The sequence below is a fragment of the Salvelinus fontinalis genome, chromosome 19 (assembly GCF_029448725.1).
Source record: "Salvelinus fontinalis isolate EN_2023a chromosome 19, ASM2944872v1, whole genome shotgun sequence".
NCBI lineage: Eukaryota > Metazoa > Chordata > Actinopteri > Salmoniformes > Salmonidae > Salvelinus > Salvelinus fontinalis.
The window spans coordinates 33,727,713-33,744,440 of record NC_074683.1 but is presented as its reverse complement, the minus strand read 5'-3'; the positions used below and the strand labels follow the sequence as shown (position 1 = coordinate 33,744,440).

General features: G+C 45.6%; 1 protein-coding gene across 4 annotated transcripts in view; it reads left to right on the top strand.

Annotated features, from left to right (window-relative positions):
* LOC129816649 (parathyroid hormone 2 receptor-like) overlaps positions 1-16,728 on the top strand; it is an 89,641-nt gene that overhangs the window by 50,861 nt on the left and 22,052 nt on the right. For 3 of the 4 annotated variants that reach the window (XM_055871390.1, XM_055871392.1, XM_055871389.1), the window contains one exon: positions 2,724-2,784. The exons of the other annotated variant lie outside the window; for it this stretch is intronic. In XM_055871390.1, the coding sequence (XP_055727365.1) occupies positions 2,724-2,784 (61 nt within the window). The remainder of the gene's footprint in view (positions 1-2,723; positions 2,785-16,728) is intronic. 4 annotated transcript variants of the gene reach the window in all.

Sequence of the window (16,728 nt, the reverse complement as noted above, 5' to 3'; positions counted from 1 at the left end):
TTTTGAATGCTGGCGGTGCTCTCACTCTAGTGGTAGCATGAGACGGAGTCTACAACCCACACAAGTGGCTCAGGTAGTGCAGCTCATCCAGGATGGCACATCAATGCCAACTGTGGCAAAAAGGTTTGCTGTGTCTGTCAGCGTAGTGTCCAGAGCATGCAGGCGCTACCAGGTGACAGGCCAGTACATCAGGAGACGTGGAGGAGGCCGTAGGAGGGCAACAACCCAGCAGCAGGACCGCTACCTCCGCCTTTGTGCAAGGAGGTGCACTGCCAGCGCCCTGCAAAATGACCTCCAGCAGGCCACAAATGTGCAAGTGTTCCCATTATTTTTTTGAGCAGTGTATATATATATTATACAGTACCAGTCAAAAGTTTGGACACTAATCATTCAAGGGTTTTTCTTTATTTTTACTATTTTATACATTATTGAATAATAGTGAAGACATCAAAACTATGAAATAACACATATGGAATCATGTAGTAACCAAAAAAGTGTTAAACAAATCAAAATATATTTTAGATTCTTCAAAGTAGCCACCCTTTGCCTTGATGAAAGCTTTGCACACTCTTGGCATTCTCTCAACCAGCTTCATGAGGTAGTCACCTGGAATTCATTTTAATGAACAGGTGTGCCTTGTTAGAAGTTAATTTGTGGAATTTATTTTCTTCTTAATGCGTTTAAGCCAATCAGTTGTGACAAGGTAGGGGTTGTATACAGAAGATGGCCCTATTTGGTAAAATACCAAGGCCATATTATGGCGAGAACAGCTCAAATAAGCAAAGAGAAACGACAGTCCATCATTACCTTAAGACATGAAGGTCAGTCAATCCGAAACATTTCAAGAACTTTGAAAGTTTCTTCAAGTGCAGTCGCAAAAAACCTCAAGCGCTATGATGAAACTGAATCTCATGAGGACCGCCACAGGAAAGGAAGACCCAGAGTTACCTCTGCTGCAGAGGATAAGTTCATTAGAGTTAACTGCACCTCAGATTGCAGCCCAAATAAATGCTTCACAGAGTTAAAGTAACAGACACATCATCTCAACATCAACTGTTCAGAGGAGACTGCGTGAATCAGGACTTCTTCGTCAAATTACTGCAAAGATACCGCTACTAAAGGACACCAATAAGAAGAAGAGACTTGCTTGGGCCAAGAAACACGAGCAATGGACATTAGGGCGGTGGAAATCTGTCCTTTTGATCTAATTTAAAATGTTTGGTTCCAACAGCCGTGTCTTTGTGAGACACAGAGTAGATGATCGCAGCATGTGTGGTTCCTACCGTAAAGCATGGAGGAAGTGTGATGGTGTCAAATCAAATCAAATTTTTTGTCACATACACATGGTTAGCAGATGTTAATGCGAGTGTAGCAAAATGCTTGTGCTTCTAGTTCCGACAGTGCAGTAATACCTAACAAGTAATCTAACACATTCACAACGACTACCTTATACAGACAATGTAACGGGGTAGAATAAATACAGATATTTGTACATATAAATATATGGATGCGCGATGGCCGTGTGGCATAGGCAAAATACAATAGATGGTATAAAATACTGTATATACAGTACATATGAGATGAGTAATGTAGGATATGTAAACATTATTAAAGTGCCATTATTTAAAGTGATGAGAATCTATTTATTAAAGTGGCCAGTGATTTGAGTCTGTATGTTGGCAGCAGCCTCTCTATGTTAGTGGTGGCTGTTTAACAGTCTGATGACCTTGAGATAGAAGCTGTTTTTCTGTCTTTCCGTCCCAGCTTTGATGCACCTGTACTGACCTCGCCTTCTGGATGATAGCAGGGTGAACAGGCAGTGGCTCAGATCGTTGCTATTTTTGGCCTTCCTGTGACATCGGGTGGTGTAGGTGTCCTGGAGGGCAGGTAGTTTGCCCCCGTTGATGCGTTGTGCAGACCGCACAACCTTCTGGAGAGCCTTGCGTTTGAGGGCGGAGCAGTTGCCGTACCAGGCGGTGATACAGCCCGACAGGATGCTCTCGATTGTGCATCTGTAGAGGTTTATGCATCAAGCCAAATTTCTTTAGCCTCCTGAGTTTGAAGAGGCGCTGTTGTGCCTTCTTCACCACGCTGTATGTGTGGGTGGACCATTTCAGTTTGTCCGTGATGTGTACGCCGAGGAACTTAAAACTTTCCACCTTCTCCACTACTGTCCCGTTGATGTGGATGGTGGGTGCTCCCTCTGCTGTTTCCTGAAGTCCACGATCATCTCCTTTGTTTTGTTGATGTTGAGTGAGAGGTTATTTTCCTGACACCACACTCCGAGTTTAGAGTTGAGTTTCTTCACTCATATTTTCAGCTCTATTGGGGAGAGAGCCACGTCTGTTGATTACGATTCACAACTTCCTGCTTTGTAGCTAGCTGACTCTTAAAAACACCTTTTAGCAAAAGTAAATCAACCCACTCAATTATCCTGCTTTCAAAGTTCATGCTGTCTCAGAGAGCTATTTCTGGATTGAACAACTCATGTTTTGTCTAACTAGCCTGTTCCTGTGCTATTGCAGCTCTTATTAGTGGGGTGTTACATAGGAACAGACAAATGCAACAACATAGTTCTGAAAAAAGGAATAACAAAAATAACACCAATTCAATAGAAAACAAGCAATTAAGTCATTGCGTTATGTTAGGGCCTGGTGCTCTATTTAATTAGTGTTTAGAACATTTGTAGGAAGCTGCTGTTCTTTTCATCATTCCAATTCCAGGTGTTCCAGCTCTGTTCGTGGCAGCATGGGCAGTTGTCCGGGCAACACTAGCAGACGGAAGGTGAGTGAGAACCTAGTCCATATTCAATATGCAGATGCTTTATGTATAAATATCTAATAGCTATCCCCAATTATCTGCTCACCAGATGGAATCCTCCAGCTATGGCCCTCTCAAGCACCTTGTCATGCCTCCTTTATCACCCCCTGCTCTTCATAATTATGCTCAGTATAAATATGGATTTATGTAGAATGACCGTATCAAGAGCACCATCTCTCCTCCTCCAGTTAATTGGGATTCAAAACATTAAGCTATTCAACATCATGAATACATTTAAATTAGGCTGTGGCTGCGGATCCAATTTTTCCTGGACTTTTTTTCTCCAGACTAAAGATCCCGAAGCTCCTGAGCATGTGCGGATCACGTTCTGCGCATGTGTTTCTTTACCTCTACTTAACTTTACTCACATATTTCTACATGAAGCAATTTAAAATAACATAACCATAGTGAATAGATTTAAGCTACCTCCGTTTCATAGCTTATTAGATCATTATATGGGTCTGAGCAATTTTACCAGCATAATCTTTTGGATCAATCAAAAGACTGTTGATTTTATGATGTTCAGTGCCTTCGGAAAGTGTTCAGACCCCTTGACTTTTCCCAAATTTTATTACGTTACAGCCTTACTCTAAAATGGATTAAAAAATAAATAAATCCTCAGCAATCTACACACAATACCCCATAATGACAAAGCAAAAACACATTTTAGAAAATGTTTCAAATGTATTAACATATTAAACAGAAATTCCTTATTTATAATAGTATTCAGACCCTTTGCTATGAGACTTGAAATTGAGCTCAGGTGCATCCTGTTTCCATTAATCATCCTTGATCTACAACTTGATTGGAGTCCACCTGTGGTAAATTCAATTGATTGGACATGATTTGGAAAGGCGCACACCTGTCTATACAAGGTCCCACAGTTGACAGTGCATGTCAGAGCAAAAACCAAGCCATGAGGTCAAAGGAATTGTCCGTAGAGCTCAGAGACAGGATTGTGTTGATGCACAGATCTGGGAAAGGGTACCAAAAAATGTCTGCAGCATTGAAGGTCCCCAAGAACACAGTGGTCTCCATCATTCTTAAATGAAACAAGTTTGGAACCACCAAGGCTCTTCCTAGAGCTGGCCGCCCGGCCAAACTGAGCAATCGGTTGAGAAGGGCCTTGGTCAGGGAGGTGACCATGAACCCAATGGTCACTCTGACAGAGCTCTAGAGTTCCTCTGTGGAGATGGGAGAAACTTCCAGAAGGACAACCATCTCTGCAGCACTCCACCAGTCAGGCCTTTATGGTAGAGTGGCCAGACAGAAGACACTCCTCAGTAAAATGCACATGACAGCCCTCTAAAGACTCTCAGACCATGAGAAACAAGATTCTCTGGTGTGATTAAACCAAGATTGAACTATATGGCCTGAATGCCAAGCGTCACGTTTGGAGGAAACCTGGCACCATCACTGCGGTAAAGAATGATGGGGGCAGCATCATGGTGTGGAGATGTTTTTCAGCGGCAGGCACTGAGAGACTAGTCAGGATCGAAGCAAAAATGAACGGAGAAAAGTATAGAGAGATCCTTGATGAAAACCTGCTCAAGAGAGCTCAGGACCTCAGACTGGGGCGAAGGTTCACCTTCCAACAGGACAACGACCCTAAGCACACAGCCAAGACGATGCAGGAGTGGTTTCGGGACAAGTCTCTGAATGTCCTTGAGTGGCCCAGCCAGAGCCCGGACTTGAACCCGATCTAACATCTCTGGAGAGACCAGAAAATAGCTGTGCAGCAACGCTCCCCATCCAACCTGACAGAGCTTGAGAGGATCTGCAGAGAAGAATGTGAGAAACTCCCCAAATACAGTTGTGCCAAGCTTGTAGTGTCATACCCAAGAAGACTCAATGCTGCAATCAGGTCTGAATACTTATGTAAATGTGATATTTCAGTTTTTTATTCGTAATACATTTGCAAAAATATCTAAAAACCTATTTTGGCTTTGTCATTATGGGTTATTATGTGTAAATTGATCAGGGGGGGAAAACAATTTAATCAATTTTAGAATAAGGTTGTAACCTAACAAAATGTGGAAAAAGTCAAGGGGTCTGAATACTCTGGAGGAATTGTAAGTCATCACATGTACAGTACCAGACCAATCTGCTGGCTAGGTAACATGGTTATTTTGAATATGGGTATTAAGTACTTGGTAATGGTAGTGACTTGACTTCCTATTAGTGTCTTGTACTATGCACTGGAGGCAGCAGCTGGTCTCTCATGCACCAAAACACTGTACGGATAAACAAAGGTAGACGGGGGACACTTACTCTCCTCTCAGGGATGATTTGGTGGGTTGCCTTGTGATGATTTTGGGGATGATTTGGTCGGTTGCCTGTTGAATCTGGTGCTGAATAGTTGTTCCCAGGGTTTCTTTCATCAGGTATTCAGGATGGGTACACTGTGTGAAAGCCTGAATGGTGAGACCCTGTGCTTGCTTGCAGCTCTCTCTTTTCTCTCTCTCTCTCTTTCTATTGGGCCTTCTCTACAGTATTCCATTAAGCTACCTTTAAGTGTTTTTCCTCAATTATCCTCTCACCTTAAGAGAGAGCCAGCATTTGTAGAAAGAGCCAGCATTTGTAGAAAGAGCCAGCATTTGTAGAAAGAGCCAGAGTTTGGAGAAAGAGCCAGAGTTTGGAGAAAGAGCCAGAGTTTGGAGAAAGAGCCAGAGTTTGGAGAAAGAGCCAGCGGTTGGAGAAAGAGACAGAGTTTGGAGAAAGAGACAGCTTTGTCAGATGTAGCATTTATCAGATGTAGCATTTATCAGATGTAGCATTTGTCAGATGTAGCATTGTCAGATGTAGCATTATCAGATGTAGCATTATCAGATGTAGCAATATCAGATGTAGCATTATCAGATGTAGTCAGATGTAGCATTATCAGATGTAGTCAGATGTAGCATTATGTACATAACAAGTTTTAACACTACATTAAGGAATCATCAGTCATGGACAACTCCCTCCATGGTAAACTCTCTCCATTTGGGACACACTGCTGTGCAAATCACACACTTCTTAAAGACTAGTGCATAAAACACATTATATGCAAGCACTGAATACTGACCTCCATTGCCTGCACATTCAAATTATGGCTAGCTGTCATACCTAAATGTGGCAGATCCTTGGAGGGAAAATGTGACTATTGCAGACTCTCTTTCCTCCAACGGGTTCCTATCTAACCTCCCAAATCATGTTAACAGAATCTCCATCCAGAATCTCCCTCGGTTCCCAGGAGGAATCCGTCTCTTTGGATGGGTATTCTATTTTCAGAGCTGCTCGCTTTGCAAAGCATGAAATAAACACCCATAACTGGATTAAGTGTGCTCAAATAGAGGGTAACAAATCTTGCTCAAATACTGACTGAATAAACAAAACAAATTCACACAATGAATGGGTAGGCAGGCATAGCCTTTGCCATTGGCCCTGATGGACCTCAGTGGATGTTGCTTTCGCTGCCCTGTCTGCCACTGTAATGAATAGGGAGGATCTCTCTTTCGCTGCCCTGTCTGTCACTGTAATGAATAGGGAGGGTCTCTCTTTCGCTGCCCTGTCTGTCACTGTAATGAATAGGGAGAGAGCATCTCTTTCGCTGCCCTGTCTGTCACTGTAATGAATAGGGAGGGTCTCTCTTTCGCTGCCCTGTCTGTCACTGTAATGAATAGGGAGGGTCTCTCTTTAGCTGCCCTGTCTGTCACTGTAATGAATAGGGAGGGTCTCTCTTTAGCTGCCCTGTCTGTCACTGTAATGAATAGGGAGAGAGTAACTCTTTAGCTGCCCTGTCTGTCACTGTAATGAATAGGGAGGGTCTCTCTTTTGCTGCCCTGTCTGTCACTGTAATGAATAGGGAGAGAGTATCTCTTTCGCTGCCCTGTCTGTCACTGTAATGAATAGGGAGGGTCTCTCTTTAGCTGCCCTGTCTGTCACTGTAATGAATAGGGAGAGAGTATCTCTTCCGCTGCCCTGTCTGTCACTGTAATGAATAGGGAGGGTCTCTCTTTAGCTGCCCTGTCTGTCACTGTAATGAATAGGGAGAGAGTATCTCTTCCGCTGCCCTGTCTGTCACTGTAATGAATAGGGAGGGTCTCTCTTTAGCTGCCCTGTCTGTCACTGTAATGAATAGGGAGAGAGTATCTCTTCCGCTGCCCTGTCTGTCACTGTAATGAATAGGGAGGGTCTCTCTTTAGCTGCCCTGTCTGTCACTGTAATGAATAGGGAGAGAGTATCTCTTCCGCTGCCCTGTCTGTCACTGTAATGAATAGGGAGGGTCTCTCTTTCGCTGCCCTGTCTGTCACTGTAATGAATAGGGAGAGAGCATCTCTTTCGCTGCCCTGTCTGTCACTGTAATGAATAGGGAGGGTCTCTCTTTAGCTGCCCTGTCTGTCACTGTAATGAATAGGGAGGGTCTCTCTTTAGCTGCCCTGTCTGTCACTGTAATGAATAGGGAGGGTCTCTCTTTAGCTGCCCTGTCTGTCACTGTAATGAATAGGGAGGATCTCTCTTTCGCTGCCCTCTCTGTCACTGTAATGAATAGGGAGAGTCTCTCTTTAGCTGCCCTGTCTGTCACTGTCATGAATAGGGAGGGTCTCTCTTTTGCTGCCCTGTCTGTCACTGTAATGAATAGGGAGAGAGTATCTCTTTCGCTGCCTTGTCTGTCACTGTAATGAATAGGGAGGATCTCTCTTTAGCTGCCCTGTCTGTCACTGTAATGAATAGGGAGAGAGTATCTCTTCCGCTGCCCTGTCTGTCACTGTAATGAATAGGGAGGATCTCTCTTTAGCTGCCCTGTCTGTCACTGTAATGAATAGGGAGAGAGTATCTCTTCCGCTGCCCTGTCTGTCACTGTAATGAATAGGGAGGGTCTCTCTTTAGCTGCCCTGTCTGTCACTGTAATGAATAGGGAGAGAGTATCTCTTAAGCTGCCCTGTCTGTCACTGTAATGAATAGGGAGGGTCTCTCTTTAGCTGCCCTGTCTGTCACTGTAATGAATAGGGAGAGAGCATCTCTTCCGCTGCCCTGTCTGTCACTGTAATGAATAGGGAGGATCTCTCTTTCGCTGCCCTCTCTGTCACTGTAATGAATAGGGAGAGAGCATCTCTTTCGCTGCCCTGTCTGTCACTGTAATGAATAGGGAGGGTCTCTCTTTAGCTGCCCTGTCTGTCACTGTAATGAATAGGGAGGATCTCTTTAGCTGCCCTGTCTGTCACTGTAATGAATAGGGAGGGTCTCTCTTTAGCTGCCCTGTCTGTCACTGTAATGAATAGGGAGAGTCTCTCTTTAGCTGCCCTGTCTGTCACTGTAATGAATAGGGAGAGAGTATCTCTTTAGCTGCCCTGTCTGTCACTGTAATGAATAGGGAGGGTCTCTCTTTAGCTGCCCTGTCTGTCACTGTAATGAATAGGGAGAGAGTATCTCTTTAGCTGCCCTGTCTGTCACTGTAATGAATAGGGAGGGTCTCTCTTTAGCTGCCCTGTCTGTCACTGTAATGAATAGGGAGAGAGTATCTCTTTAGCTGCCCTGTCTGTCACTGTAATGAATAGGGAGGATCTCTCTTTAGCTGCCCTGTCTGTCACTGTAATGAATAGGGAGAGAGCATCTCTTTTGCTGCCCTGTCTGTCACTGTAATGAATAGGGAGGGTCTCTCTTTAGCTGCCCTGTCTGTCACTGTAATGAATAGGGAGGGTCTCTCTTTTGCTGCCCTGTCTGTCACTGTAATGAATAGGGAGGGTCTCTCTTTAGCTGCCCTGTCTGTCACTGTAATGAATAGGGAGGATCTCTCTTTCGCTGCCCTGTCTGTCACTGTAATGAATGGGGAGAGAGTATCTCTTTAGCTGCCCTGTCTGTCACTGTAATGAATAGGGAGAGTCTCTCTTTAGCTGCCCTGTCTGTCACTGAAATGAATAGGGAGAGAGTATCTCTTCCGCTGCCCTGTCTGTCACTGTAATGAATAGGGAGGGTCTCTCTTTAGCTGCCCTGTCTGTCACTGTAATGAATAGGGAGGGTCTCTCTTTTGCTGCCCTGTCTGTCACTGTAATGAATAGGGAGGGTCTCTCTTTTGCTGCCCTGTCTGTCACTGTAATTAATAGGGAGGATCTCTCTTTTGCTGCCCTGTCTGTCACTGTAATGAATAGGGAGGATCTCTCTTTCGCTGCCCTGTCTGTCACTGTAATGAATAGGGAGAGAGTATCTCTTTAGCTGCCCTGTCTGTCACTGTAATGAATAGGGAGGATCTCTCTTTAGCTGCCCTGTCTGTCACTGTAATGAATAGGGAGGGTCTCTCTTTTGCTGCCCTGTCTGTCACTGTAATGAATAGGGAGGGTCACTCTTTAGCTGCCCTGTCTGTCACTGTAATGAATAGGGAGAGAGCATCTCTTTCGCTGCCCTGTCTGTCACTGTAATGAATAGGGAGAGAGCATCTCTTTCGCTGCCTTGTCTGTCACTGTAATGAATAGGGAGAGAGTATCTCTTTAGCTGCCCTGTCTGTCACTGTAATGAATAGGGAGAGTCTCTCTTTAGCTGCCCTGTCTGTCACTGTAATGAATAGGGAGAGAGTATCTCTTTAGCTGCCCTGTCTGTCACTGTAATGAATAGGGAGAGTCTCTCTTTAGCTGCCCTGTCTGTCACTGTAATGAATAGGGAGAGTCTCTCTTTAGCTGCCCTGTCTGTCACTGTAATGAATAGGGAGAGAGTATCTCTTTAGCTGCCCTGTCTGTCACTGTAATGAATAGGGAGAGAGTATCTCTTTAGCTGCCCTGTCTGTCACTGTAATGAATAGGGAGGGTCTCTCTTTAGCTGCCCTGTCTGTCACTGTAATGAATAGGGAGGATCTCTCTTTCGCTGCCCTGTCTGTCACTGTAATGAATAGGGAGAGAGTATCTCTTTAGCTGCCCTGTCTGTCACTGTAATGAATAGGGAGAGTCTCTCTTTAGCTGCCCTGTCTGTCACTGTAATGAATAGGGAGAGAGTATCTCTTCCGCTGCCCTGTCTGTCACTGTAATGAATAGGGAGGGTCTCTCTTTAGCTGCCCTGTCTGTCACTGTAATGAATAGGGAGGGTCTCTCTTTTGCTGCCCTGTCTGTCACTGTAATGAATAGGGAGGGTCTCTCTTTTGCTGCCCTGTCTGTCACTGTAATTAATAGGGAGGATCTCTCTTTTGCTGCCCTGTCTGTCACTGTAATGAATAGGGAGGATCTCTCTTTCGCTGCCCTGTCTGTCACTGTAATGAATAGGGAGAGAGTATCTCTTTAGCTGCCCTGTCTGTCACTGTAATGAATAGGGAGGATCTCTCTTTAGCTGCCCTGTCTGTCACTGTAATGAATAGGGAGGGTCTCTCTTTTGCTGCCCTGTCTGTCACTGTAATGAATAGGGAGGGTCACTCTTTAGCTGCCCTGTCTGTCACTGTAATGAATAGGGAGAGAGCATCTCTTTCGCTGCCCTGTCTGTCACTGTAATGAATAGGGAGAGAGCATCTCTTTCGCTGCCTTGTCTGTCACTGTAATGAATAGGGAGAGAGTATCTCTTTAGCTGCCCTGTCTGTCACTGTAATGAATAGGGAGAGTCTCTCTTTAGCTGCCCTGTCTGTCACTGTAATGAATAGGGAGAGAGTATCTCTTTAGCTGCCCTGTCTGTCACTGTAATGAATAGGGAGAGTCTCTCTTTAGCTGCCCTGTCTGTCACTGTAATGAATAGGGAGAGTCTCTCTTTAGCTGCCCTGTCTGTCACTGTAATGAATAGGGAGAGAGTATCTCTTTAGCTGCCCTGTCTGTCACTGTAATGAATAGGGAGAGAGTATCTCTTTAGCTGCCCTGTCTGTCACTGTAATGAATAGGGAGAGTCTCTCTTTAGCTGCCCTGTCTGTCACTGTAATGAATAGGGAGAGAGTATCTCTTTAGCTGCCCTGTCTGTCACTGTAATGAATAGGGAGAGAGTATCTCTTAAGCTGCCCTGTCTGTCACTGTAATGAATAGGGAGAGAGTATCTCTTTAGCTGCCCTGTCTGTCACTGTAATGAATAGGGAGAGTCTCTCTTTAGCTGCCCTGTCTGTCACTGTAATGAATAGGGAGAGTCTCTCTTTAGCTGCCCTGTCTGTCACTGTAATGAATAGGGAGAGAGTATCTCTTTAGCTGCCCTGTCTGTCACTGTAATGAATAGGGAGGGTCTCTCTTTAGCTGCCCTGTCTGTCACTGTAATGAATAGGGAGAGAGCATCTCTTTTGCTGCCCTGTCTGTCACTGTAATGAATAGGGAGGGTCTCTCTTTAGCTGCCCTGTCTGTCACTGTAATGAATAGGGAGGGTCTCTCTTTTGCTGCCCTGTCTGTCACTGTAATGAATAGGGAGGGTCTCTCTTTAGCTGCCCTGTCTGTCACTGTAATGAATAGGGAGGGTCTCTCTTTAGCTGCCCTGTCTGTCACTGTAATGAATAGGGAGGATCTCTCTTTCGCTGCCCTGTCTGTCACTGTAATGAATAGGGAGGATCTCTCTTTAGCTGCCCTGTCTGTCACTGTAATGAATAGGGAGAGAGTATCTCTTTAGCTGCCCTCTCTGTCACTGTAATGAATAGGGAGGATCTCTCTTTAGCTGCCCTGTCTGTCACTGTAATGAATAGGGAGGGTCTCTCTTTCGCTGCCCTGTCTGTCACTGTAATGAATAGGGAGGATCTCTCTTTAGCTGCCCTGTCTGTCACTGTAATGAATAGGGAGGATCTCTCTTTCGCTGCCCTGTCTGTCACTGTAATGAATAGGGAGGGTCTCTCTTTAGCTGCCCTGTCTGTCACTGTAATGAATAGGGAGAGAGCATCTCTTTCGCTGCCCTGTCTGTCACTGTAATGAATAGGGAGAGAGCATCTCTTTCGCTGCCCTGTCTGTCACTGTAATGAATAGGGAGGGTCTCTCTTTAGCTGCCCTGTCTGTCACTGTAATGAATAGGGAGGGTCTCTCTTTCGCTGCCCTGTCTGTCACTGTAATGAATAGGGAGAGAGTATCTCTTTAGCTGCCCTGTCTGTCACTGTAATGAATAGGGAGAGTCTCTCTTTAGCTGCCCTGTCTGTCACTGTAATGAATAGGGAGAGAGTATCTCTTCCGCTGCCCTGTCTGTCACTGTAATGAATAGGGAGGGTCTCTCTTTAGCTGCCCTGTCTGTCACTGTAATGAATAGGGAGGGTCTCTCTTTTGCTGCCCTGTCTGTCACTGTAATGAATAGGGAGGGTCTCTCTTTTGCTGCCCTGTCTGTCACTGTAATTAATAGGGAGGATCTCTCTTTTGCTGCCCTGTCTGTCACTGTAATGAATAGGGAGGATCTCTCTTTCGCTGCCCTGTCTGTCACTGTAATGAATAGGGAGAGAGTATCTCTTTAGCTGCCCTGTCTGTCACTGTAATGAATAGGGAGAGTCTCTCTTTAGCTGCCCTGTCTGTCACTGTAATGAATAGGGAGGGTCTCTCTTTTGCTGCCCTGTCTGTCACTGTAATGAATAGGGAGGGTCTCTCTTTAGCTGCCCTGTCTGTCACTGTAATGAATAGGGAGAGAGCATCTCTTTCGCTGCCCTGTCTGTCACTGTAATGAATAGGGAGAGAGCATCTCTTTTGCTGCCCTGTCTGTCACTGTAATGAATAGGGAGAGTCTCTCTTTAGCTGCCTTGTCTGTCACTGTAATGAATAGGGAGAGTCTCTCTTTCGCTGCCCTGTCTGTCACTGTAATGAATAGGGAGGATCTCTCTTTAGCTGCCCTGTCTGTCACTGTAATGAATAGGGAGGATCTCTCTTTAGCTGCCCTGTCTGTCACTGTAATGAATAGGGAGAGAGTATCTCTTTAGCTGCCCTGTCTGTCACTGTAATGAATAGGGAGGGTCTCTCTTTCGCTGCCCTGTCTGTCACTGTAATGAATAGGGAGAGAGTATCTCTTTAGCTGCCCTGTCTGTCACTGTAATGAATAGGGAGAGTCTCTCTTTAGCTGCCCTGTCTGTCACTGTAATGAATAGGGAGAGAGTATCTCTTCCGCTGCCCTGTCTGTCACTGTAATGAATAGGGAGGGTCTCTCTTTAGCTGCCCTGTCTGTCACTGTAATGAATAGGGAGAGAGTATCTCTTAAGCTGCCCTGTCTGTCACTGTAATGAATAGGGAGGGTCTCTCTTTAGCTGCCCTGTCTGTCACTGTAATGAATAGGGAGAGAGCATCTCTTCCGCTGCCCTGTCTGTCACTGTAATGAATAGGGAGGATCTCTCTTTCGCTGCCCTCTCTGTCACTGTAATGAATAGGGAGAGAGCATCTCTTTCGCTGCCCTGTCTGTCACTGTAATGAATAGGGAGGGTCTCTCTTTAGCTGCCCTGTCTGTCACTGTAATGAATAGGGAGGATCTCTTTAGCTGCCCTGTCTGTCACTGTAATGAATAGGGAGGGTCTCTCTTTAGCTGCCCTGTCTGTCACTGTAATGAATAGGGAGAGTCTCTCTTTAGCTGCCCTGTCTGTCACTGTAATGAATAGGGAGAGAGTATCTCTTTAGCTGCCCTGTCTGTCACTGTAATGAATAGGGAGGGTCTCTCTTTAGCTGCCCTGTCTGTCACTGTAATGAATAGGGAGAGAGTATCTCTTTAGCTGCCCTGTCTGTCACTGTAATGAATAGGGAGGGTCTCTCTTTAGCTGCCCTGTCTGTCACTGTAATGAATAGGGAGAGAGTATCTCTTTAGCTGCCCTGTCTGTCACTGTAATGAATAGGGAGGATCTCTCTTTAGCTGCCCTGTCTGTCACTGTAATGAATAGGGAGAGAGCATCTCTTTTGCTGCCCTGTCTGTCACTGTAATGAATAGGGAGGGTCTCTCTTTAGCTGCCCTGTCTGTCACTGTAATGAATAGGGAGGGTCTCTCTTTTGCTGCCCTGTCTGTCACTGTAATGAATAGGGAGGGTCTCTCTTTAGCTGCCCTGTCTGTCACTGTAATGAATAGGGAGGATCTCTCTTTCGCTGCCCTGTCTGTCACTGTAATGAATGGGGAGAGAGTATCTCTTTAGCTGCCCTGTCTGTCACTGTAATGAATAGGGAGAGTCTCTCTTTAGCTGCCCTGTCTGTCACTGTAATGAATAGGGAGAGAGTATCTCTTCCGCTGCCCTGTCTGTCACTGTAATGAATAGGGAGGGTCTCTCTTTAGCTGCCCTGTCTGTCACTGTAATGAATAGGGAGGGTCTCTCTTTTGCTGCCCTGTCTGTCACTGTAATGAATAGGGAGGGTCTCTCTTTTGCTGCCCTGTCTGTCACTGTAATTAATAGGGAGGATCTCTCTTTTGCTGCCCTGTCTGTCACTGTAATGAATAGGGAGGATCTCTCTTTCGCTGCCCTGTCTGTCACTGTAATGAATAGGGAGAGAGTATCTCTTTAGCTGCCCTGTCTGTCACTGTAATGAATAGGGAGGATCTCTCTTTAGCTGCCCTGTCTGTCACTGTAATGAATAGGGAGGGTCTCTCTTTTGCTGCCCTGTCTGTCACTGTAATGAATAGGGAGGGTCACTCTTTAGCTGCCCTGTCTGTCACTGTAATGAATAGGGAGAGAGCATCTCTTTCGCTGCCCTGTCTGTCACTGTAATGAATAGGGAGAGAGCATCTCTTTCGCTGCCTTGTCTGTCACTGTAATGAATAGGGAGAGAGTATCTCTTTAGCTGCCCTGTCTGTCACTGTAATGAATAGGGAGAGTCTCTCTTTAGCTGCCCTGTCTGTCACTGTAATGAATAGGGAGAGAGTATCTCTTTAGCTGCCCTGTCTGTCACTGTAATGAATAGGGAGAGTCTCTCTTTAGCTGCCCTGTCTGTCACTGTAATGAATAGGGAGAGTCTCTCTTTAGCTGCCCTGTCTGTCACTGTAATGAATAGGGAGAGAGTATCTCTTTAGCTGCCCTGTCTGTCACTGTAATGAATAGGGAGAGAGTATCTCTTTAGCTGCCCTGTCTGTCACTGTAATGAATAGGGAGGGTCTCTCTTTAGCTGCCCTGTCTGTCACTGTAATGAATAGGGAGGATCTCTCTTTCGCTGCCCTGTCTGTCACTGTAATGAATAGGGAGAGAGTATCTCTTTAGCTGCCCTGTCTGTCACTGTAATGAATAGGGAGAGTCTCTCTTTAGCTGCCCTGTCTGTCACTGTAATGAATAGGGAGAGAGTATCTCTTCCGCTGCCCTGTCTGTCACTGTAATGAATAGGGAGGGTCTCTCTTTAGCTGCCCTGTCTGTCACTGTAATGAATAGGGAGGGTCTCTCTTTTGCTGCCCTGTCTGTCACTGTAATGAATAGGGAGGGTCTCTCTTTTGCTGCCCTGTCTGTCACTGTAATTAATAGGGAGGATCTCTCTTTTGCTGCCCTGTCTGTCACTGTAATGAATAGGGAGGATCTCTCTTTCGCTGCCCTGTCTGTCACTGTAATGAATAGGGAGAGAGTATCTCTTTAGCTGCCCTGTCTGTCACTGTAATGAATAGGGAGGATCTCTCTTTAGCTGCCCTGTCTGTCACTGTAATGAATAGGGAGGGTCTCTCTTTTGCTGCCCTGTCTGTCACTGTAATGAATAGGGAGGGTCACTCTTTAGCTGCCCTGTCTGTCACTGTAATGAATAGGGAGAGAGCATCTCTTTCGCTGCCCTGTCTGTCACTGTAATGAATAGGGAGAGAGCATCTCTTTCGCTGCCTTGTCTGTCACTGTAATGAATAGGGAGAGAGTATCTCTTTAGCTGCCCTGTCTGTCACTGTAACGAATAGGGAGAGTCTCTCTTTAGCTGCCCTGTCTGTCACTGTAATGAATAGGGAGAGAGTATCTCTTTAGCTGCCCTGTCTGTCACTGTAATGAATAGGGAGAGTCTCTCTTTAGCTGCCCTGTCTGTCACTGTAATGAATAGGGAGAGTCTCTCTTTAGCTGCCCTGTCTGTCACTGTAATGAATAGGGAGAGAGTATCTCTTTAGCTGCCCTGTCTGTCACTGTAATGAATAGGGAGAGAGTATCTCTTTAGCTGCCCTGTCTGTCACTGTAATGAATAGGGAGAGTCTCTCTTTAGCTGCCCTGTCTGTCACTGTAATGAATAGGGAGAGAGTATCTCTTTAGCTGCCCTGTCTGTCACTGTAATGAATAGGGAGAGAGTATCTCTTAAGCTGCCCTGTCTGTCACTGTAATGAATAGGGAGAGAGTATCTCTTTAGCTGCCCTGTCTGTCACTGTAATGAATAGGGAGAGTCTCTCTTTAGCTGCCCTGTCTGTCACTGTAATGAATAGGGAGAGTCTCTCTTTAGCTGCCCTGTCTGTCACTGTAATGAATAGGGAGAGAGTATCTCTTTAGCTGCCCTGTCTGTCACTGTAATGAATAGGGAGGGTCTCTCTTTAGCTGCCCTGTCTGTCACTGTAATGAATAGGGAGAGAGCATCTCTTTTGCTGCCCTGTCTGTCACTGTAATGAATAGGGAGGGTCTCTCTTTAGCTGCCCTGTCTGTCACTGTAATGAATAGGGAGGGTCTCTCTTTTGCTGCCCTGTCTGTCACTGTAATGAATAGGGAGGGTCTCTCTTTAGCTGCCCTGTCTGTCACTGTAATGAATAGGGAGGGTCTCTCTTTAGCTGCCCTGTCTGTCACTGTAATGAATAGGGAGGATCTCTCTTTCGCTGCCCTGTCTGTCACTGTAATGAATAGGGAGGATCTCTCTTTAGCTGCCCTGTCTGTCACTGTAATGAATAGGGAGAGAGTATCTCTTTAGCTGCCCTCTCTGTCACTGTAATGAATAGGGAGGATCTCTCTTTAGCTGCCCTGTCTGTCACTGTAATGAATAGGGAGGGTCTCTCTTTCGCTGCCCTGTCTGTCACTGTAATGAATAGGGAGGATCTCTCTTTAGCTGCCCTGTCTGTCACTGTAATGAATAGGGAGGATCTCTCTTTCGCTGCCCTGTCTGTCACTGTAATGAATAGGGAGGG